This window comes from Colobus angolensis, unplaced genomic scaffold, assembly GCF_000951035.1.
Source record: "Colobus angolensis palliatus isolate OR3802 unplaced genomic scaffold, Cang.pa_1.0 Scaffold13, whole genome shotgun sequence".
In the NCBI taxonomy this organism is placed as follows: domain Eukaryota; kingdom Metazoa; phylum Chordata; class Mammalia; order Primates; family Cercopithecidae; genus Colobus; species Colobus angolensis.
In genome coordinates, this window is record NW_012114252.1 from 22,813,845 (window position 1) to 22,839,232 (window position 25,388).

Here is a 25,388-nt window from a genome sequence, read left to right on the forward strand (position 1 = left end):
CAGGGGCCACCCCCGGGTCCCCACACCCAGCACAGAGGAGTGCAGGGGCCACCCCCAGGTCCCCACAACCACCACGGGGGAGCACAGGGGCCACCCCCGGGTCCCCACAACCACCACGGGGGAGCGCAGGGGCCACCCCCGGGTCCCCGCACCCCACCACACGGAAGCGCAGGGGCCACCCCTGGTCCCCGCACCCCACCATAGGGGAGCGCAGGGGCCACCCTTTGCCAGGGTGCTCACTGGCGGCACACTGGCAATGCCCGGAGCCCAGGTATACCTGAGTCCCCCAGAGGGTCACAGGGTCCACCATGGGTGCTACTCAAACCTACACAAGTAAGTGCCAGACTGACAGGGCTGACTCAGCTCTCGTCACTGTGAAAGCAAGTGTCAGGAACAGAACATGGGCAAAGGGGTGTGAAGAGCCACTCCTCATACACACCTGGTAGAAATGGGTCAATATTCGCAACTGTGAGCACATTTTCGGTATAGATTCTTTAAATTCTCCAATTCTCTTATTTTCCTCCTCTTCCTCTGCTGCCGTCACTCCCCACTGGCCCTGGAGAATCGAAAGTACCAAATGTAAGTAAAATCACGATGGAAAACAGGTTACAGAGTAGGGCTGAAAACAGGTACGTGAGGAGCGGGAGGTGTCTGCTTTTTATGCCTCTCTGTACCATTCAACACTTTCACAGTAATTTTCTGATGCCAGACTGCTCTCCAGCTTCCTTTTTCCAGTTAACAATGTATCTTGAAAATATTTCATATGAACACATTTGAGCGCAGAGAACTGCCTCTGTTGTTTTTAATATCACATTGTATAACATGTAACAATGTATATAATTCATCTCATTTAGTGTGATAAACAGCCTTCTATCCTTCCCTCGTGCTGTACACGCTTTTATACAACAAAGACAGTATGTGTGAAAGTGGAACCAGCTGGCTCAAAGTGTCTGCACCCTTTAAACTAGTATCTTGACTTTAATGAGAATCCTTCTAGTTCCCTAACCATGATGTATTTTTCAGTACTGGAGATATACCCATTTATTTCTATTTTTAAGATCCTTTTCAATCAATGATGAATTTGACTAAATGTCTTCTCAGATAGCATATATAGGAATTTTTTTTTTCTTTTTTTGAGGTGGAGTTTCGCTCTCCCAGGCTAGAATGCAATGGCGCGACCTCGGCTCACTGCAACCTCAGCCTCCTGGGTTCAAGCGATTCTTCTGCCTCAGCCTCCCGAGTAGCTGGGATTATAGGCATGAACCACCACGCCCGGCTAATTTTGTATTTTTAGTAGAGACAGGGTTTCACCATGTTGACCAGGCTTGTCTCGAACTCCTGATCTCGGGTGATCTGCCCGCCTCGGCCTCCCAAAGTGCAGGGATTACAGGCAGGAGCCACCGCTCCCAGCCATGATTTAATTCGCTTGTCAAATATGGTGAATTATACTACTGGATTTCCCAAACCTACGCATTCCTGAAATAAATCCTAGTCTTCGTAAATTATGCTTTTAAATTCTGCTAGCCATTTTTCAATTATATTTTATGTGAAATTTGTCCATCAATATTTATAACCCAGATTTTTCTCAGATGGGGCATCAGCCTCGTGATGCTTCCTACACAAGTTAGAAACTCTCCTTTTCTGACTTGAAACAATTCACAGAGCACAAAGCTGACCACTGGTGCGTTTGGGAGGCTTTCTCAGCACGGCTGACCTGATGCTTTTTGGTGGGAGCCCTTCGATGGCTTTGTTTCTTCTTTAGTATTTGTTCTGCTTACAATTTCCCTTCTCTCATGACGCCAATTTCGGAAACCTATGGAAAATAATTTCCTTCAAGTAGATTTTTTCCACAGAGCTGAGCAAAAGAGTATGTTCTTTTCACTTGTTTTGTAAGTTTGTGCCTTCTCCTCCCACTACCTCTCAGATCCCTTCATGGCTTAATTTCCCTCCACTCCTTGGCCCCCAAAAAGGCCCAGCTCTTGGACTTTATTAACTTGTTTTCTGAGTCACTAATTTTCACTTTCATCTTTACTAATTATGTCCTTTGGCTTTTTCTTTAGGTTTCATTCCTGCTTTTCCAACTTTTTGAGTGGGATGTTTATTTACTTTCATTCTCTCCAATTTATTAATATAGGCAGTTATGAATTTTCATTTTCTTATTTATGTGCATTTTATTTTCATAGTCTGTAAGAAACTGATTATTCGTCTAATATCCATGTGTTTTGGCCCATTTCTCCTTGTTTGCTGGTGGTTTTCTAAGTGAGTACTTGATACGGCGTGACCTGGGCCTTGCGGGAAGCCTGCTCTGCGTGGTCCTCACTGTGCCCTGCTCCTCCCATCACTCCAACGCGCCCTTCCTGCCATGTTTACTGTTTTGTGCTCTGAACCACAACCTGCTTTCCTTTGAAGAATTTAATTTGCTTTATATGCCTTGTTCATGTCCACTGTTTTCTTTACAAACTATCTATCACGCTGTTCTACACCAGAACTTCCCAATTTGTCTTCTTCCCCCCTCCCACCTTTTTGTGGAAAACAGGGTCTTGCTATATTGCCCAGGCAGGTCTCCAACTCCTGGGGTCAAGCTATCCTCCCACCTCTGCCTCTCTAAGAGCTGGGATTACAGGCGTGAGTCACTGCGCCTGGCCAGAACTTCCCAATTTGTAGGTCTGCCCAGATAATGACCTTCAGCCCTCAACTACAAGCCATCCAGCACCCCCACCCGGGGCATCAAGCAAACACCATCTCTATTGAGCAGCTTTTTCTTTCATTATGCGGGTTGAACCCAAGTCCCCTGATTGACGTGACGTACATCTGCTCTTACTTCTGTCTTCATATTTATACTACGCTTTCCAGTTTGAGGGTGGTCATCTTCTACCATATCACCTGTATTTCTTCTAATAGCCAGGCAGTGACACTGTGTCCCAGTGGTTACCTTTTTACCTATACTTCATAAAACATACCATCTTTTTCTTCAGATGGTATCAATATTCTAATCTGGGCAATAATAATTATTGTCCTCCTTCCTTTTGCCATCTGATTTTAGAAAACATTCTATTCATATCTCTAACATCTTTTAACATATGTATACCTGGTTTACTTCATTTATGAGCTTTAAACAGTATCTTTTGATGCTTGGTTACAAAAGATAAAGAAATAACAGTATTTACACTACTTTCCATCTTTTCCTCACCAACTTCTGTCTTTTATTTCTTTAAATAAATTTTTGAAATATACTATTTTACTGTAGTATAACACAAATAAAAAAGTGTAAACACTCATACGTGAACAGCTTAATAAGTTATCACAAGATGAATATGCCCAGGTCACACCTATGCAGATGCAGAGCAAGGGGAACTCAGCACCCAGATGTTCCTGTGGCTCCATCCAATCACCACCTCTCCTCCCGGAGAAGCCCTGGCTATGGGAACGGGGCCTGGTATGCCTGAGACGCTCTAGCTATGGGAACGGGGCCTGGTGTGCCTGAGACGCTCTAGCTATGGGAATGGGGCCTGCTGTGCCTGAGACGCCCCTGACTATGGGAACGGGGCCTGGTGTGCCTGAGGCACTCTAGCTATGGGAACGGGGCCTGGTGTGCCTGAGATGCCTTAGCTATAGGAACGGAGTCAAGTGTGCCTGAGACACCCTGGCTACAGGAACGGGGCCTGGTGTGCCTGAGACGCTGTAGCTATGGGAATGGAGCCTGGTGTGCCTGAGACGCCCTGGCTGTGGGAATGGAGCCTGGTGTGCCTGAGATGCTCTAGCTATGGGAATGGGGCCTGGTGTGCCTGAGACGCTCCTGACTATGGGAATGGAGCCTGGTGTGCCTGAGACGCCCTGGCTGTGGGAATGGAGCCTGGTGTGCCTGAGACGCACTTCTGTTGGGCACTACACCTAGGAGAGAGAATGCTGGGTCAGAGTAGTCCTGAGTTCAGCACTGGTCACTGCCTAACAGTATTGCAAAGTGGTTATTCCAGTTTATCCAGAACCAGAAGCAGAAGAGTTGTCTCACGTCCTGACCAACATTTGTTGGTGTATGCCTTTAAAATTTTAACATTAAACATCTAAACTTAGTAGAGTAAAACAGTATATTTTGAGCTGTTTAAAATTAGCCAATGCTGCCTAATTAGGCCCAGGCCCCACGGCTCTCAGCACCATGTGCCACAGAGTAAAGTCTACCTGTGGGCTTCTGGACCTTACCCTGTTCCACTTACTTGTCTTTCCTTGAGCCCACACCACTCTTTTAACTACGGTGATCTTATTCTATAACTTAAGGACATACATGTACTCGACTATAAACTTACATCCACGGGGGCTGGACGAATTCACGTTCCCTCAGCAGTGTGCGAGGGTTCCCTTTTCTTCACATCCTCGTCAGCCTTTGTTCTTGCCTGACTTTTGGATAAAAGCCATTTTAACCGGGGTGAGATGACGGCACACTGTAGTTGTGACCTGCATGTCTCCGATAATCCGTGATGCTGAGCACCTTTTCAGATGCCTGTTTGCCATTTGCATGTCTTCTTTCGAGAAATGTCCATTCAGATCCTTTGCCCATTTTTTAACTGAATTACTAGATTTTTTCCAGTTAAGCTGTTTGAGTTCCTTATATATTCTGGTTATCAATCCCTCGCCAATGGGTAGTTTGCAGATATTTTCTCCAGTTCTCTGGGCTGCCTCTTCACTTTGTTGATTGCTTCCTTTGGGTGCAGAAGCTTGTTAACTTGTTGTGACCCCATTTGTCCATTTTTGCCATTGCTCGTAGAGTATTACTCAAGACATCTTTGCCCAGACCAATGTCCTAGTTTCCCCCAATGTTTGCCTTTAGTAGTTCTATAATGTGAGGTCTTAGATTTAAGTCTTTAATCCATTTCGATTTGATTTTTGTACATGGCAAGACACAGGGGTCTAGTTTCATTCTACACAACCACAGACTTTTGTAACAACAACAAAATGCCAGCTTTCTTTCCTTCTCTCTGTACTTCCTCTCAGCTCGCAACCCTGGCTGGGAGCATCAGTGCAGGAGCGTGTGTGTCTCATCCAGGGATGTGCTTCCAAAATTTCACCCCAAGTATGATGTTTTATTATAAGATTATTCATTCAAACCTTTTTATTGGGTTTTACTTGGTATTAAATGATTTTCTCCATCTGTTGAGATGATCATATAATTTTTCCCCTTTAGTTTATAAACATGAATTACAATAATTTTATTAGAATGATAACAGGGAGGGTTCTATGCTTGGAATAAGCTGAAACTTGTAACGCATTATCGTTTTGATCTACCAGTGTGATAATACGGTGGATTTCGCAATCCTTGTTTACAATACTAGGACACAGACAGCAACAAAACCAAACTCCCCAGATGCTCTGTTGTGGCATCAGGTTACTATCTTAGATAACTATATTCAATTCTGTTTGATAAGTAAAAGCAATCCCTAAAAATTAAAAGCCAAAATGAAACCACTTAACCCAGCCATGCAGTGAGTTGATGGAAGACCTTTATGGGAGCAAAATAATTTCGAGGACATTACCAGGTGGAATTTGAACGCTTCTATTTAGTGGAAAAAATTTCGGCAAAAAATGTTTTAAAATTATTAGAATAATAGAAGAAATATTTTTTCCCTCAAAAAAAAAAAAAACTGCAAAAAAAGTAAAACTATTTTCAAAACTATACGGTTCCCGTATCGGTGGCAGCATCGGGATTCTCATTCTGAGACAGTCACACATATGGGTGCGTGCACGGATGCATTATCGTAAGATGGCAAACAATTAAGTATCATGTTAGAAACCAAGGTTTTCAACACTGAAGATACCTTGATAAAAAGTGAAAGTAAAAGTCCTTTAATCCTACATTTGTATTGTAAAATCACTGTAAACTGATATTTATAGTGTGTGAGAAGAAAAGTGGAAAGAAACAGAAGAGCCATGAGGAGGAGAAGGACCCTTTGGAGTCCCCCACCCAACAGCAGCACAAGGAGGACGTGGCGGCACCAGGGGGTGCAGCCGGCGGCTGCCGCTTCGGTCCCAGCACACACCCGGGGCTCTGTCCCCTTTCCAGGAGGCGACTTGCATGATCTCTTCAGAACTTTCAGGGGACCTCAGGTCGAAATGATGGCTTTGAATATTATCTTGCCTTTTGAACTTAACTAACTTCTCGGATACGGTTTTAGCTTTTGTGTCTCTTCCTGTATCCTTAAGGAAGTCTGAATGGAATATCCTGAATCAGCATGGACGTGGCCTGCTCATCTGTCCCACTCACTGTGACAGCTAAGTGCCCAAGAGAACCTTCCACTCCCACATGGCCGGCGGATGTGCTATTAGCACAGGGTTAAAATCCAAAGAATTAATTCTGGTCGATTTTTAGACAGTTTAGTAATTCTCTAGAATGGAAGCTTCTCTGGGGCACACGGGCAGTTTTACAAATGGCAGTGGAAAGCATGCATTGAACGCCTACTAAATAAGCGTCATATATCATCACACACAGGTAAGTGACCCTGTGAGGTCATATTCCTTATCACCCATTTTACAGATAAGGAAACGACATATCAGAGAGGTGAGCCACCTGAAGGCACAAAGTCAGGAAGTTACAGAGTTAGGCAGAATCGTGAGTACGTCTGACTTTAAGTTATCCACAGGGTTGCCTGGACGAGGTCCAGGAGCTTCTGTGTGCCAACTCGACAACACTTCAGAATTACCGAAATCCACTCTGAATAATGAGAGCCCTTAGCGATACAAATGATTCCAAAATACACCAAAGAAATAACTTGCGCTCCCCGTGGAGGACTCTCTAAGCTACACGTTGTCCTCTAACACAGGCTTTAAGGAAAACAATACTCAAAAGTAAAACTAACCGAACTGTACTGACTGAATAATGTCTTTGACAATCCCATGAGTTAGTACGGTCATGACATTAAAGACAGACACATGCTGAGAAATGCATCGCTGGGTGGTTTTGTCCCTGTGTGAACATCACTGAGTGCCTTACACAAACCTCAGCGGTGCAGCCGCCGACACCCTGGCTATATGGCACAGCCTATGCTCCCAGGCTGCAAACCTGGGCAGCGTGTGACTGTACTAAACGCTACAGGCAACTGTAACACAATGGTAAGTATTTGTGTATCTAACATATCTAAACGTAGAAAAGGTACAGTGAAAATATGGCATTATAATTTTATGGGACCACTGTCATATATGCAGTCTGTCATTGACCAAAACGTTATGTGGCACATGACTGTATCTTGAAAAAGTAAAAGATTATATAGATCATAGAAAATAAAAGAAATCCCATAAACAGCCAAACTTGCTTAATAAATCTGAAAATAACTGTTTAAGTATAGAAATTTGGTTCATGTACATACACATGTACACACACACATACATGCAATGCACACACACACTTACATATATACCTATACATATTATATATACACATATACTTACATTACAGGTATATAAACATACATACACAGTCTCCAACTTAAGATTGTGTGACAAGGTTTTTTTTACTTTAACAATGGGTTTATCAGGGTACAGGTTGAGTATCCTTTATCTGAAATGCCTGGGACCAGAAGTATTTTGAATTTCAGATTTTGCAGTATTTGCATATACACAATGAGATGTCTTGGAGAGGGGACTCAAGTCTACACATGAAATTCATTCGTGCTTCATACACACCTTAAATACATAGTAGCCTGAAGGTAAACTTATATATTTTTTATAATTTTCTGCAGGAAACAAAGTTTGTGTACAATAAGCCATCAGAAAGCAAAGGAGTCAGGTGTGTAATTTCCCACTTGTGATGTCATGTTAGAGATGAAAAAGTTTCAGGTTTAGGAGCTTTTCGTATTTCAGATTAGGGATGCTCCATCTGTATTAAATGCACTTTCAATGTAGAAGGTGCTTATTGGGACATAAGCCTGCTGTAAGTTCAGGAGCATCTGTAGATGCACACGTTTACAAAATGCAGCATGGTGCATGATCCACAAGCTTCAAACACCAGAGTGATGCACAGTGGAGGCGGCTGTGGAGACTCCAACAGGTGACATCGGCACTGTGGCACTTAGTAACGAAAACAGGCAGGAGACTTGTGATTCTCATGAATGTTGCTGTTTTTATTTATTTTGTGAAACAGGATGATGATGACAGTGAGGGTGGCCCCCCTCTCTTTACAACTGTCAGTGATTTCTCAGGACTTCAAAGGCAGTATAGGCACATCTCAACCTGTCTGACAATTTTGGCAAGTAAGTTATTTGTTGGCATTTGTGATTATCTTGTGTGGCAAGGAGTTCATTATTCAAATAGATAAATTCACAAGTGTCAAGACCATACCTCAATTTCACGCTGTTTCTTTTTCTCTTCAAACTGTAATCGTCTCTGCAATTCTTCCAGAGCAGCTCTGTATATTGCATCTTGAGCATTCTGAAGTTCAATAATTTGATCAAACACAGCTCTAAGTTGATTTAAGAGTGCCTGAAAGAGATGACAATGTTTCATGAATAGAGCCTCAACAAGCTAAGTTTCTTAAAACATTGATATTTAGTGAAAAGATATAAAAGATATCAACTAAAATTCCCAAAGTGTTCATTAGCTGTTCATTCATTCTCTCACCACACATATCGTGAACCCTCCTGCTGAGCAGTGCTGCGCTGGGCATCAGCAAAACATGCACCACCTGCACCCATAACAAGAGCAACTGTGACTGCCCGAGTCCCAGGGTGGGCCAGGAGCTCTCTGCAAATCATCTCCAATCCTCACAAGTTTACAGAAATGAAGTTCTGCCCAAATTTCAAAGCTAGATAGCAGGTAGTAATGAGTAAAACTATTCCAAGACTTAAAAACGAATAGAAGCCGGGCACAGTGGCTCACGCCTGTAATCCCAGCACTTTGGGGGGCTGAGGCAGGTGGATCACGAGGTCAGGAGATCGAGACCATCCTGGCTAACACAGTGAAACCCCGTCTCTACCAAAAATACAAAAAATTAGCCGGGCGTGGTGGTGGGCACCTGTAGTCCCAGCTACTCTGAAGGCTGAGGCAGGAGAATGGCATGAACCCAGGAGGCGGAGCTTGCAGTGAGCCGAGATCACGCCACTGCACTCCAGCCTGGGTGACAAGCAAGACTCCATCTCAAAAAAAAAAAAAAAAAAAAAAAAAATAGGAAAGCATCTCCATTTTTCTTTAGATATAGCAAAAGCAGGTAATGAAAAACATGAGAAAGGAAGTACTTAGTAAAATATAAAAAGCAAATTCAGCAAGGTTTTTAAAAAGTGTATCATATTTTATACCAGGAATAAAAGGACACCTTAATATGAGGAAAAAACTCTTAATGTTTTAAACAAATATCAATGTCCCAGCAGGGATCTCCCGTTCATTGCTTATAACTACTGCACAGTAACCTTCAGTAAACAACTACTGCACTTCATTAATCTTTCTCGTAGTGTGGCATGGAAGCACACCATGAAATCTACAGCACAAAATCATTTACATAAATTAAAAATGTATCCACAGAAAATACTATCTATATACCCAAGGCCATAGAACAAACACATGACAACTGCCGCAAACAGCAGGGAAGGGGGTAGAGGAGGGTGGAATTGGAGTACTGGCGGGGCAGAGGATAAAATTAAACCTAACAAAATACGAGGCTTTTCACGGACCACTGATGGCAGTGTGCTATGACTGAAGAGAAAGGTTAACTCCACCCTCTGACATCTTAGGTTTGAAAAAACACACCAACAGTCTGAGGGCAGAGCGGGGATTAATTTCAATAGTGCAGAAGAAAACTGTGATAAAATTCAACACCCACTCATAATTTACATAAAGCATCTAAGCAAACTAGGAGTAGGGCAGAACCCTCTTAGTTTGACAAAGGTCCTATCAAATGTCTTTGCAAACAAAACAGCCAATGGTGAAGCAACAAAGCATCACTTTAACGTCAGGAATAAGACTGGGATTCCCTTTGTGCTTAGAGTCAGCCTAGCTAACACTCTGAAGTGTGAAAAAGAAGCAAAGGCAGACTGTGTGGAATGAAAGAAACAAAACTGGTTTTATTTATAAAAAATATGTGCCAAGAAAACATTAGACTAGAAAAATTAGAGATCAAAGTAATAAAATCAATACCATTTCAGACCAGCCAAATTTCTCAAATGTAGCAATAATGTAACAAAAGATTTGCAAGAAGTTTATAGGAGAAAAATGACACAACTGTACTTGAGAAGCATAAAAGAAACCGAGATAACAGGAAAGGTTCCAAGCCTGTGGTTGGGAAGACATAATACAGTCAATTGGGGAGAAACTAAGAAGTTGAGTTAACTCTATTTTTAACACAACCTTACAGTTAATGAAGACATTTGCAAAGCCACTTCTCACCACCCATTGTCTAATGGACTAATACTATTCTGCAAAAATATTTTCCGTTATGAAAGGCTGGCGATGCTTTGGTTCAAAATTCAGTTGCTAAGTCACAGCAGCACCATTCAGAGCTGAACTAATGTCTGATCTCAAGTGAGACAAAGCTGAAATGAGTATTTGCTGACTGGTTTTGGAACAAACGGAAGCAGGAGAACTCGGTATTGGGCAGTGAACAACCCATGCTCTCTTTCACTCACTACAATGCCCTTATGCAAAATCAGGTCTCCAAAGTACATGGCAACAAAAACAATGTGGACTGATTTGGCAAATGACAGAAGGATGTGATCAAGGGATGCTGTTCCTAACATAAAACCACCACATGATTAATGCGGTAAACACATTTTCCATCTTACAAGTTCTCATCTTAGAAGCTGTTCTGTCCTGTTGACAGGATCTTAAATAAGCAACATAAAAGAGACGGTTTAATCTGTTGTTTTTAGTAAAGATTTCTCTAATTTGTTTCTTTATGTAGTCTAATAAAGAATAATTTATTATCTTTGGAAGAGTTCATCTATCTACAAGGTGACCCACTGATACCGACTTCAAGCTCAGGCTGCCAGGCAGGGCTTTGCTGGCAATCTGTCCACACACAGCACCAGGCAAGGCTTTGCTGGCAATCTGTCTGCACAGGGCACCTGCAGAAGGCCGTTCTTTGGCAACCTCAGTGGTACCAATTCACTCCAATTCACAATTTCTCTCAACAATGCACAAACAAAAACCACAAAAACAGGCACAGACTCCAGCTTCAAAATTATATGTATCAGAACCGTCCTGGTTTTCTTAGTGAGTGACATAATAAAAATGTTATGCTTAAAATTGCTTATGTCAATAATGGATTGTTTTCATCTGCTTTACATACTGGATTTCTTTTTATTAAAAAAAACAACTCATTTTAAACAAATCATCAAATTAAGAGTAAAGCCACCAGCAAAGGCAAGTTCAGAAACGATCATGAAGCCTCTGGCATGACTCCTTCAATGACGTCAGGTGGGAGCAACGCACACGCGAACACCCCACTTCCCACTTTCACAAGAGCACTGTGCTAAAAACGGGAAGATTTTTCTCCCCCAGATAGGGTTCTTATCAGTGGAAACTGTCTAGGGGCAAAAGCTATGACAATTTATCTTATACAGAATGTTCATACCTGTAAGTGGGCTAAATCTCCTACATTATCTGTCAGCTGTGTGGAGCGGTACTCATTTGCCACAATTGGACTGATACCAGTATGGGTATATTCCTCAGTACTTCAAACATTTTCTGAAATGCATGAAATCTAGTGACTGTAAACACCTCTGTAAAACACACACCCAGGCACAAAATAGCAACTAACACCTACCTGCCAGTCACTATGGTCAACATTATACTTGAATTACATAATTCTTACAAACTATTGAAGAGACTAGGATCACGCCCTTTAAAACAGAACACTGGAGTCAAAAGCCATGAAGTGAAACTCAGCCCTCGGTCTACCTGGCTACAGAGCCCGTGTCTGTCTTGCCATGCAACTGCACCGTGAGACAGGCCACGCTGGCCAATGGCACATGAGTCTAGGCACACAGAGGTCCTAAACGTGTGCGGACGATGCTCATCAGCAACTACTGAATACAGAGAGGCAACAGATGGCAGTCACCATGAAACCTTCTGTGGTTTTAGTCCAATAACAAGACCAGGGTTAGTAATAGAGGTTTCAAGGGCCTCAAACCTCAAGATGTATATTTCTTTAATTATTAATTATCCTCAAAGTATTTTAAATTATTTTTCTGACATAATTTCCACATATTTATAAAAACATGTAAAACATTCCATATAGAAGCAGCTTTGATCTCAACCATCTTTTGACATGTTAGTTCTTTAATAATGAAATTCATGGCTGGTTAACCTACATATACTAAAATTTAGATGAAGTAAAGGCCCTGAAGTGGTGTGTTTTCCACTGACAGGCCCCGAGGAGAGTGCAGGCCCAGCTGGAGGCAGCCTCTGCCAGCTGGAAACGTCTGTGAAGTCACGGAGTTCACGTCAAAAATGCATTTGATATTTGCCCCCTACTTCACAATATATTTGCTTCAAGTGAAAGCAATGTGGTTCCTTCTTGCCCCAAACCTCAGGATAAAAGCAGAACTCCAGGAAGATTTGCCACATGGAACGTGCAACTTTCAGAACATGGACCCTAAAGTAAAAGAATGTTTGCCAAAAATGTCATACATGTTACCATGTGTTTTGTTTCTTTTTTTTTGAGACAGAGTCTCACTCTGTTGCCCAGGTTGCAGTGCAATGGCGTGATCTCAGCTCACTGCAAGCTCTGCCTCCCAGGTTCAAGTGATGCTCCTGTCTTAGCCTCCCATGTAGCTGGGATTACAGGTACACACCACCACTCCCAGCTGGCGTTTCTGTATTTTTAATAGAGACAGGGTTTCACCATGTTGGCCAGGCTGGTCTCGAACTTCTGACCTCAGGTGATCCACCCGCCTCGGCCTCCCAAAGTGCTGAGATGACAAGCGTGAGCCACCGTGCCTGGCCTGTTTTGTTCTTATATTGTGTTGCTTATTTTGTTCAGATATTAACCTCAAAACTCATGATTTTCTCTTTTGAATACCACAATAGGATATCATCATATCTAGAAAATGAAAAGGCATTATTATTTTCTACCATTTTTATATCTAGTTTAGAGTATATTCTTGTTTCAGAGCACCACTGCACTACTGTTCCAATTCTGTTCGGAAACTGTACCTTCAACATTAAACTTGTAATAAAATTATCTGAATTATTACCAAAGTGGCTGCATCAGGGGATTTCCAAGATTCCCTCACTTGACAAGAACCCAAGAAAAGAAGATTATTCTTTTGGTTTCTTATTCCTAAGCAGGTCAGAGTCTTACCCTGGAGTCACCATCCAGCAGGCAGCGGGAGATGATGGTGTCTAAGAACACCTCGTGTGCAGCAATGATGTGATCCAAATCCTGGGCCTGTTGGACTTTGTTCCAAAGCTCATCCCAAGAACATTCAAGCACCTGGGAAACAACAATTTAAAGATGCTAGATAAGTGCATGTTCTTCCTAGTGTAGCATCACTCATAAAATATATACCACCTATGGGAGGCCGAGGCGGGCGGATCACCTGAGATCAGGAGTTCAAAACCAGCCTGGCCAACATGGTGAAACCCCGTCTCTACTAAAAATACAAAAATCAGCTGGGAGTGATGGTGGGTGCCTGTAATCCCAGCTACTCAGGAGTCTGAGGCTGGAGAATCGCTTGAATCCAGGAGGGGGAGGTTGCAGTGAGCTGATATCATGCCACTGCACTCCAGCCTAGGCAATAGCAAGATTCCATCTCAAAAAAAAAAGAAAAAAAAAATATATATATATATATACACATACACACACACACACACACACACACACATATATACACACACATATATACACCCACATGTAAAAGCCAAGACATGACTTATTGAAACTCAAATCAACACAGTGGCCGATGTGTACCTCAAATGTGATGTAATACTGCATCTGATGAATGAAATGGACCATCTCAGAGGCTAAAACATGACACTGGTGCAGCACCCCAGAGAACTCTGCAAGGGAAGAGCTGACGTCAGAGGTGCACTGCAGGTACGCTTACCGACAACGTGCTGTTCTCCCTTACCCACCTGCAAGCTCTCTGAAAACAAAAAAATCAGTCATTTAAATTCTTGACCCCTTAACAGAAAATAACCTCTCCATAACCAATTTCTGAACAGTTCAAGCTAAACGAGAATTGAGCTATCTAACCAAGTAGTACTATACTACTTTACCTAATAGGAGCCTAATAAGGAATACATGAAACAAAATATAATTGTATTTAAAAATTAAATACAAAACATTTATTTTATAATAATGCAGTGCATTGAATAAACAGAAGCTCTGCTTCATGGCTTTACAATTAGTCTGCCTGCTGTGCGTGAAACATTTACTATTCCCTTGCTCTTTGGAGATAAAGGTGATATTTCTTTAATGAACCGACTGTGGCCTTACCGCCTGTGAGAAAGAGGAGCCTCGAGGGAAGTCAGGGACGAGCTCAGACTCTCCTTTTATCCTTTAGGAGATCACAAACCATCACCAGGCTGGAAGGTCACCACAGAGCACAGTTCTCTGCTCGCACTTTTAATTTTTTGTTCAAAGACTATGGCAGCATATTGTTACACTAATGTATGTGATGGCTCAAATCAGAGCTAGGCCCATCGGTGAGGTGATTACAAAAAGGCTTTGTAGCACAGGTCAGCTTGCACATGTTTTGTTACTGCTTCAAATGCCCTCAATGAGTTACCTCGATAATGAGATCGAGACTTGCTACTCATGCAGTTATGTGAGACGTCAGTCTTGCCTCTTCTCAAGAGAGTAAAGAAGTAGTGGGACTTAAGCTTCTTTATAGAGGTGTGTAAAAGTAACAATGGCAATGCAAACTTTTTAAAAACACTCTTTCTGTAAGTTGAAGATTAACTGACACCTTGCAGTTTTGCTGTCTTGGTTTAACACTTGACAGCCCGGTCAGCAGAGAAAAGTGGGAGAGGAGGAGACAGAATTCTAAGCCTTATAAAAATGTAAATCCTTAAACAGATGATCAACTTATACAAGCATGAAATATGTATGTGAATTGCATGAACGCTGTCCGAAAGCACAGATTCCACTAACAGGCAGCATCACCACCCAACCCTGGCGCCCGGTCTCCAGGGACGTGCCGTGCACCAGGGAAAGGAGGAGGGCGCACTGCAGAGGAAGACACTCCTCACCTCCCTGGTGCCTGGGCCTCAGGAAGGGGCTAGAATTCTCGAACACAGAGACTAGCCAGAGAGGTGTAAAGCAGACATCAATATACATTATATACCAGCACTTACCTAAATGAAATATATGGCAGCCAGTAAGAAAGATGTTTAAAAAAAAAATTTCAAAAGACAAAAAAAGAACTTGCTTTTAAAGAGGCAGAAGAATTTTTAGTTAGGGATCACTGATGGCAGACTTAGACTATGCACCTTTCAGAAGGAGCAAATTCATTTTTTAAAGAGAGGGATGACACACTGTCCCTCAGGCAATGAACAGGCGGGAGGTGGCAACCTAACCAACCAGGAGCTCCTAAGGGCCCTCGTGCACATCCACGTGCCACGCAGCGCCTCACAAGGGCACACCCACTCAAGGGCTCAAGCGTCTCCCCTGCCAATGGCTCTGACTGACGTATCAGAGGCATCTCCAAGATTTACTTACGAATTTACAACTCTGCAAAGAATCTTCAGCGCTCCTTACATGGCCCCGCAGACAGTTAAACACAGTGAACTGTAGTGTCCACAGCCATGAGATGCACTTTCAGCTCTAACACCCTCGGAAGAGACCGAGTTGCCCTCAGACTTGTGACATCCGCCCAGCATCTGTGCTCATGAGGCTTCCTGCAAACCTGTGACATGTGCCCAGCACCTGTACTCACGGGGATCTGGCAGACCCGGGACATCTGCCGGGCATCTGTACTCACGGGGTTCCTGCAGCACAGTGTGCGCTCCACATACCCAAGTATCCTTCTTGCCATTAGGAATCTACAACCCACAGATATGGTCAATGTGTATCCGAAGAAAGGGTTCAGCTTTGAGGTTCATCTGAAATCCTAGCATTATGAGTGTACTTTTCCCTACTAAAACTATAAATAGAGTCCAAGATTTCTAATCGAATAAAATTCAAAACCCCTCGAACTACAATTACTTTTCAATGTAAAGGGGCATAATAACGTGTTGTTTTAAGTGATGTTCAGCCATGTTATGGTTCCAGTAAGATTCTAAGGAAAATACCACTTGCACTGAATTTTAGGTTTTAATGCAGAGCTCAAATGGGAGGACTGTGTCTTCCCCACTGAAGTCACTGGATATAATGGAAAATCTACAGCCAGTCTTCCCTGGAGAACGGTGAGTTTTAAAACATTCTACAGGTGCACAGAGCGTACATAGATTTGTCCTCAAGATATTTCTCGGATGTGATTTGATTCTCTCCAGTGCAGCAAAGTTACATGAAATAGTTTAGACAGCACTTGTGGAAGGTTTTTGTATTTTATGTTAATATTATCACAGAACCTGGTGGATCTTTTCATTGGGAAACAAAGCCGCGACTCACAGGCCTCGCCCTGACATCGACGTCTCCATCTGCCCTTCCCAGGTACATGCTCAGTGTGACCCTGAAATGGAGCTGTGCACCTGTGCACAGTGAGTACAATCTCTTTTATTTTCTACCTTTTCAAGCAACTATCCAGGTTATACTTATCCATCCTGACCTCTTTCAGAGGAGGTTTAAGCCGACTGACAAAACTGTAGATTTCATCGAAAAATGGAAGGTGAAACTTCACCTAAAAGTTTACCTTCACCTAAAAATGCGAAGCCGGCTACTATCAGCACTTTCTCTGAGGGACTCTAGATTTGTTACAGAAGCGTAAAAATTTTTTGTGGCTATTCTCCACTTTCTAGCCCCTGATGGGTGCTCCGCACGTGACAGAAGCAGCTCAGTCGCATGAACGCTCAGGGCTGTGCTGCTCTGCTCCGCCTGCATTTCTGAGGCTTCCTCCAGAGTTCCTTTCAGGGTCAGTCAAGCCAGCAGCATCTGAGTAACATGCTGGTTTTTCATGGCACAAATATGCTTTTGCTAACATCTTCTACATTTCACTGTTGCTCTATTAAGAAACCTGGAATTTTTTTCCCTGGCTTCAAATCAATCTGAAAGTAGATACACAGTGATTAGTGATTAAATCACTAATTCTATTTCAAAATCTCTGATTTTCTTGAGTGTACAATTTCTCTGATTAATGCTCTAGATTCTTTAATGTCACACTGGGAAATAAAAATGCTACTGAATGGCCACAAAACAGAACAAACACATCTACCAAACAACACTGTCATGCAATGCTCAGTGCCACCTAAACTCCTGACATCCCACTCCAGCCCATCCCAGTGCTGCCCGGGACCTTCCCCTTCTCTCCCTCACTCCCAGCCTCACCACCCCGCAGCCCTGGCTCCACCAGGTTCGCACTGCTTCGCTGTCTTGGTCTCAGCTCTGCCTGCATCCCTCGTGCCCCCCAGTCACTCCAAGCCCGCCTCTCCCTCCTAGCGTGCCCTTAAAAGCTAACCCGTACCCCTACCTCTGAATCCATCTGTTCCTCCTCTGTGATTTTCAGCCTCCACTTTCTTCTCCGTGTAGGCATTTTAAACAGCCTCCCAACAAAGTGTCTAACTTCGTTAGAAGTTTTGACTTTGATTTTGCCCAACTCTTCCATAGTATATCTTTAAATTTTCAGATGCTATATGGCAGCTCAGAAGGGGGCTGTTAGTTGAAAAGGTATCGTGCACCACGACAGACAGGTCTACAGCCCCCGCCCCAACCCCGTCTTCCTCCTAGCCATGCCACCCTGTGAGACTGCAGTTCCCACTCACTGATGTCCCTTCCGCATTCCACTCCACAACTTCAAGTATATCCAGGCTGATAACATCTAAAACATTTACCTCTAGATCTATCTTAAGATCAGTCTAATTAGTGGCCTCACAAGGTATCCTAAAAAATACCTCAAATTGGCCGGGCGCGGTGGCTCAAGCCTGTAATCCCAGCACTTTGGGAGGCCGAGACGGGCGGATCACGAGGTCAGGAGATCGAGACCATCCTGGCTAACCCGGTGAAACCCCGTCTCTACTAAAAAATACAAAAAAACTAGCCGGGCGAGGTGGCGGGCGCCTGTGGTCCCAGCTACTCGGGAGGCTGAGGCAGGAGAATGGCGTGAACCCGAAAGGCGGAGCTTGCAGTGAGCTGAGATCCGGCCACTGCACTCCAGTTTGGGCGACAGAGCGAGACTCCGTCTCAAAAAAAAAAAAAAAAAAAAAACCTCAAATTAGCGTATTTGAATGGAATCATCATCCCCCCCAAAAGAAGCTCTTCCTCCCGTGCTCCCTGGGTGATAAAAGATGCCACCACCCACCAGGTCCTCAAGTCAGAGACTCAGGTGCCACTGAGACTCCAACCACCTCCTGGCCTCCGTACACGCATCACCTGGTCCTGCTGGTCCCACAGGCCAAGTCGCCCTGAAATCCATTCCCTTCCCTCCAGCCCCGCAGCTGCTGTAACCATAAAGGCCAACGTCACTGCACATGGATTATTACAACTGGCTGCCCTGCTAACCGCCACGGTCGCACCCCAGGTTCATTATTCTCAATGACCCGAATCCAGACCTTCAGGACGTGCTCCCGGTTGGGCTCCCCAGCCCCATGTTGGCAGCACAGTCCCCCCTCCCCAGCTTTGCCAAACATGCTGCTCTCCTCCCCACTGACCCGAACAGCTCATCCTCACCTGTCAGGGGCCAGGCTGGACACTATCACCTCTGGAGCCTTCTGGAACCACCCCACGTCTGTCAGATGCCTCACTTAAACATTCCCATGGCACTTGGATTTTCCCATATTGATTGACTGTAAGTTCCTGTGTAAATGTCTGCTCTGCCCTAACAGGCCACGAGCTGCTTAGCCACAGGAAGCTGGTTTGTCACACCGTCACTGGGAACCAGCAACAGAGAGCACTAAGTGGGCCCTCAATGATGATTTCCTGAAAAAAATGCGTGATTTGGACACTCAACGTTAGAGCAGGCAGTCTGCATTCCTCCAGATCTTGAGTACTCAAACTCACACCTTTCAAAAGGTTTCTATAAGCAAGGTCAATTTAGCAACAATGTGAATGTAGGTGTTCTTTCCTTTTACAGTCTTAAAGTACTACCAGTGAATATAGTTCTCCTTCTAGAAAAATCACCTTTTACTGTGTCTACAACGAGTACAGAGGACAGCATCTCCAATGGTCTTCTCTTAAGACAAAGCCCCGTGACAGTGAGAGACATCTGGTTGCTGCTGTGAGGATGCTGCTACTGAAAAGAAACCTGGTGAAATCATCCACATGACAGAAGTGTGAAATCCCTACAATACCACAATTATTTTTCTTTCCCAAATGAGAGATTAAACACTAAGAAAATAGTATTTCTGAACTTCTACTTGGTCTAAGGCTGTAATGACTATGAACTCAATTCACAAGGCAAAACTAGTCCTTTAGTTCCTAAAAAATTCCATTTACACCTGCCAACATGCCTAGGATCTCTTTACCCAGCACTCTGAATATATATTTTAGGAACGTGTTTTAAATGTGTTTTTATGGCTGACCCACAAGTAACTATATAATTATAAGAATCCCAAAAGCAAAGCAACATTGGCAATAAGGTCCAATGAATACAGGAGGCACACCTCCTGCAGGGCCGACGCCACACTGGACCACCGACACACAAAATTGGGTGGCCACTATCTCCTCCCGCTTCGGCAGCAGCTAAGCAACAGGCTCTTCTGTAGTTCTCCACTGACCCCTAAAGGCTGTCGAAAGAACTTCAAGTTTGACTCAAAGACTGGCTCTTAAGGACTTGTTCAGGCAGGCACCTTCCACCAGAACCCCCTCACATCCGGAGATGCCCCTAGAGGTAGCACTGAGTAGTGCTGAACATTATATTTGGTTTTTTTAGAAAATACCTTAAAACAATTAGTTCACAATTTCAAAATCACCTCCTCAACCCATATTTACAGTGATGCTACTGTATTTAAAAGTGACCTTATCAAAGTACCCATCTGATTTATTTTTCTCAAGACTAAGGATCCAAACGACATTTGTTAAGAACTAGGATTGTTTTCAAAGTCTCTAACCACCTGTAAGGATCTCATCCTTACATCATCTGCATTCCTGCTCTTCCAGGCAAGTAACCACGGCAATGGTGAACTTGGGGGCACCCACCACAGGCGGGTGCTGTTCCAAGTACTTTCACTCAGACTTAATCCTGACAACACTAGGAAGTAAGTGCCATCAACACCCCATCCCCCAGATGAGGAAACTGAGGCAGAAGATCAAGAAATCAGCTGAGGCCATACAATCTCAGAGACAGGTGGTGGGGTGGGGACGCCCCCGGGCAATGTAACTCTAGCACCTACAGCTCAGCTTGAAGTTTCTATCAGTTGGAGCCAGGCATAGAGAATTTTTTTTATCTGTATTTGTATGTTTCACTAAGGATCCAAAAGACTTTTGTTAAGTATCTTTTGGATCCTTAGCGAAACATAGGAATGATGAGTGAAACATACAACGAATACGGCAAGCACACATCTTGCAGGGCTGAGGCCACACTGGACGGTTGATACACACTAAGGATATAAAACACAGGATACAAAAACACAGATAGATACACATAGAAATTTTTAAATAGAAAAACTTCAACTCATCTTTTATCATTCACTGAGTCTAAGACACTGTCATTTGTAAGATGAATCATTATTATATGAATCATCAAGAAAGTAAAACAGTTGCCAATCACACTGACAGACATCCTGACCACAGTCCTGTGCGGGAAACACCCTCTGAACCCATTGCTCAGATGGGCCCCTCACGGGACACTGCTGGCCCGCAGGCACCTGCCTTTCCTGGGAAGATAAAATCTGTGGTGCTGCTTTACATGGAAAGGTAGCATTTTGGTTCTTCTCTCAATAATAATTATCTGCTTCATGGATTTCAAATTTATGCTCCACTGCTATTTCTACACTTTTCTGCACAGTAACTTTTCATTTCAAAACAGAGCCAGAGTGGAGCCAGGGTGTAATCTTTTTGAAGGCAATGAACCGCAGCTGTGGCCAGTACTAAAGGCTATGCTGCCGGAGCACACAGCCCAGCTCCAGGCACCAAGAGGAGCTGGGGGGGAGGTTTACACAGCTGCAGGCAACAGGAGCCCTGCAGCTCAACAGACTTTAAGACACATGGAGAACATGAAAACAATGTGTATCTTAGAAGTAATGAAATGTTTGAAAGGAAAACCAAAACAAAATGTAGTATGAGCTGTTAAACCTTGATTTATCTTATTTTTCAATATATTGGGCCTAAACCAAATGTGGGCCAATCCAACCTTTTCAGATTTTGGGTCTCAGGCTGCTCTCCAATATACACTAGGAAGGTTTGACTGTGGTATCTCCAAAGTGCCTTCTACTTGAAAGCTTCCTAATTCTAAGGGACCTGCTGGTTTAGATGTGGCCCCATCAAGCTATTTCCACGGCCAGACCCTGCTCTTCAACACCTACCCCACGAAGCCTCATTTAGACACTCGAGAGCACATTTCATTCAGTGGGATTAGAAAAGATAAAGGAAAACCTGTAACTTGCTATCATTATATTTTAGACAAGAAATAATTTAGTGTCTAGTGTACAAGCTCTAATTTTAAAATGTAGTAGTATTTACATCTCATTTTAAGCGAGTGGAGTTCCATTATCTTCAACAGTGACTAAGCACAGTAGCTCACACCCATAACCCCAGAACTTTGGGAGGCCAAGGCGGGTGGATCACTTGAGGCCAGGAGTTCGAAGCCAGCCTGGCCAACACAGTGAAATCCCATCTCTACTACAAATATTAACACAAAAAATTAGCTGGGCATGGTGCACACGCCTGTAATCTCAGCTACTCAGGAGGCTGAGGCATGAGAATCGCTTGATCCTGGGAGATGGAGTTTGCAGTGAGCTGAGATCACACCACTGTACTCCAGCCTGGGCGACAGAGCAAGGCTCTGTCTCAAAAAAAAAAAAAACAAAAACCTCGGGCACAGTGGCTCATGCCTATAATTCCAGCACTGGGGGAGGCCGAGGTGGGCAGATCACCTTAGGCCAGCCTGGCCAACATGGTGAAATCCCATCTCTACTAAAACTACAAAAAAATTAGCCAGACGATGTGGCAGGCACCTGTAATTCTAGCTACTCAGGAGGCTGAGGCAGGAGAGCAGCTTGAACCTGGGAAGTGGAGGTTGCAGTGAGCCAAAATCACACCACTGCACTCCAGCCTGGGTGACAGAGTGAGATTCCATCTCAAAAAAAAGGTAAACATAAATCTCCACAACCACTGCTCCCTGAGAACTTCAGGGACCATTTCAGAGAATTAATATTCTCTTAAGAGCCCTCTAAAAACTCACTGTCTAAACATTAATTTTTGTCTCAGATGAGTAAGTTAATGTCTTAAAAACCAGAGGAAAACAAAGAGTTATTTCTGAATCAGACTTCTATTGGAACCTAACTACGTAAATTTCATCTTGATTCTTCATGAAAGATGAACGCATCCTTGTTTTCCCTCAAGAACGTAAGAGATCGATTTTATTTCTAATAAAGACCAAAAGCCAATTATTTCAATGCCACTGTTTTGAAAGGGGAAAGGGAGGGAAGCTGAAAGAGAAAGAAAAAGCCTCCATTCATTCCCTCCCCACCCCACACAGAGGCTGAGAAAGAATACAGGCTCAGTTACCTGTATTGGTCTATTTCATTTTGTGAAATGTTATCTGAAACATGAATTTAGTTTCCAGTAGTAGAAATATTTTTTAGATTAACTGAATCTAACAAACCATTTTAGTATTAGCCACTGTGTTTTGTCCAGCTGACTGGCAAATACATAAAAAACTGCTACCATCCAGGATTGGTAAAGGCAGGAAGAGCAGACAATCTTACATGAGGAATAGGTGTGATCTTCCTGGTAGACCATGATCAAAAACTCTTGTCCCCAGCAAAGCACTTTCACATGTAACCACTTACTGCACACGATGGAGCAAGTTATTACGTAGATAAATATTGTTAAAACACTAGGGTGACAACTGTTGACACTTTAAGTAAGACTGAGCTGTCCTTTGCACACCACAGCCGTACGTGGTCCCGGGGCAGCTGCTGATGGGGGCTCTCTACAGGGTCCATGTGTAATCTGCTTCCGATTTATAACTAGCAGGACATTTCTAACGGGCTGGATTAGCAAGATCAGCTAGCTGATTTCTGCTCATGAAGTTGCTTGGCCATGAACTACTTTAAAATACTTCTTTATTAAAGGTAAGAACACAGACACCCCAACAGAAACACAGGTAAAACAAGTCCTGAAAAAGGGAATATGGTAGTCCCCCATACAGTTTCTCTTTATGCTGTTCGTCACCTGCTGTCAACAGCAGTCCAAAAATAGTACATGGAAAATCCCAGAAATAAACAATTCATAAGTTTTCAATTGAGCACTGTTCTCAGTAGTAATGAAATCTCACACCATCCTGCTCCATCCTAGCCAGGAAGTTAATCAACCCTTTGTCCAGCAAATTCACGGCGTATACACTACCGCCCCTTTAGTCACTCAGTAGCTGTCTCAGTTATCAGGTCAACAGATCACGAGAAAAAAAGGTGAGTATAGTACAGTGAGATCTTTTGAGACAGACATAACACCCACATAATGTTTGTTATAGTATGATGTTAAAATAATTCTATTTTGTCATTAGTTATTGTTGTTAATCACTTAATGTGCCTAACATATAAGTTAAACTTTATCATAGGTAAGTACATATGGGGAAAGGCAGCATATGTAAGGTTTGATACTACCTGAGGTTTCAGGCATTCATGGGGTGGGGGGAGGGTCTTAGAATATATCCCCTGTGGATAAAGGGAATACTACATAATACAGCAAAACAAAGAAAAAAGAGGCCAGGCCTAGTGGCTCATGCCTGTAATCCCAGCACTCTGGAAGGCCAAGGCGGGAGGATCACTTGAGCGCAGGAATTTGAGGCTAGCCTGGGCAAAAAAGGGGAGCCCATCTTAAAAATAAAAGTGCTTACTCTCATCAATCATTTTAAAAGCATAACATTTAAAAAGCATAAAAGTTGAAATGAACTTCCATTTTCACCTATGAACTGACAATTTATTTGAATTAATAGCCAGTGTTAGCAAAAACAGTGATATAGACAACTTTCCACAATACGATCTGGGCTTACTGAGATGTGAACTAAATTGGTGCACATATCCCAAAAAGTGATCTGATAATATCAATACAGTTAAAATATGAATACTTAGTAAGTAAAAAGTCAAACTAAAATTCAAACTGTTAAGCAAGCAGCTCCACTTCTATCTATTCTCAAGAAATATTCAGAGAGGCATATCAAGATGCATTTACAAAAATATGCATGGCATTATTTATATTAGCAAAAAATTGGACGAAAAAACATGTCCAAAGAGAAATGATGAAATGATATGTACATGAGGTAATATCGTGCTATTACAAATGGTTCAGAAAAAGTTTCAATAGCAAGCGGGAAGGCTCAGCAAAAGAAGCTGGAGTTAAACTCTGTGAAGCAGGATCCTAGCGATATAAATAAATTTTATAAATAATAAAATATACATTTTCCCATACATAGAAAACTGATAAAAAAATGTATTAGTTATCTCCAACTAGAAAACAAAACTCATTATTATTGATATTCAATACAATAAGAGAAGAGCAAATTGATACAGATGTTGCTAAACTGATAATCAGATCAGAAAACTGTAGCGCGACCAGCCCATATTTCGAGTTGGTACGGAGCTCAGCCTTCACAGAGGCTTATTGTGACATGTGACAATGACAGCATCAGTTTGGCCTAAATTCACTATAAGACGCTGCCTCGTGAAGGGGGCAGCCAGGAACTGATCTACTCAGTGGCATTCATAAGAAGACAGAGGGAAGGAAGAGTGTAGGCAAGTAAGTACACATTCAGTTAAAACAACTCTGAGCGAGGGATCCCGCAACCGTGGCGAGAAGGATGGTGTGAAACCGTGAAGAAAGGAGACCCGCAGAGCCCCAGGCGTGCATGCAGTCCTCTCAGCACGGCCCTCCTCCCGCCTCCCCGCCCGCCCGTGGCAGCACATTCACAAGAAGGGCACCCAGCCCGCAGTCATCACTGCCTTTAAAAGAAAATCTCCCCTTTGCTTCCCTCTCAGCTAATTTGGAGGATTCCTACCATTCATTCCCCACTACAGTCAAGTATCAACACCCAGTAAAAACTGACAATTCTACGTGTCAGTGTTGGCTCAGACAAGCAACTCCCTGCCCCACAGCCTTCGGCGGGGGTCACTATTCTGGATCTGTGGTAGCTGCTCAGGGACCAGCCTCTGAGCTGGTA

The 25,388-nt window shown here is 43.2% G+C and overlaps 1 protein-coding gene across 4 annotated transcripts in view; it reads right to left on the reverse strand.

Annotated features, from left to right (window-relative positions):
• The window catches only part of TUBGCP3 (tubulin, gamma complex associated protein 3), a 94,900-nt gene that overhangs the window by 4,782 nt on the left and 64,730 nt on the right, over positions 1-25,388 (reverse strand). For 2 of the 4 annotated variants that reach the window (XM_011933911.1, XM_011933910.1), the window contains exons 18-21: positions 13,886-13,974; positions 13,277-13,408; positions 8,323-8,463; positions 440-556 (exon numbers count right to left, since the gene is read on the reverse strand). In XM_011933911.1, coding sequence (XP_011789301.1) covers positions 440-556; positions 8,323-8,463; positions 13,277-13,408; positions 13,886-13,974 — 479 coding nt within the window. Of the gene's footprint in view, positions 1-439; positions 557-8,084; positions 8,215-8,322; positions 8,464-13,276; positions 13,409-13,885; positions 13,975-21,199; positions 21,203-25,388 lie in introns of those variants that run through there. The other 2 variants (XM_011933912.1, XM_011933913.1) reach the window with 2 other exon arrangements.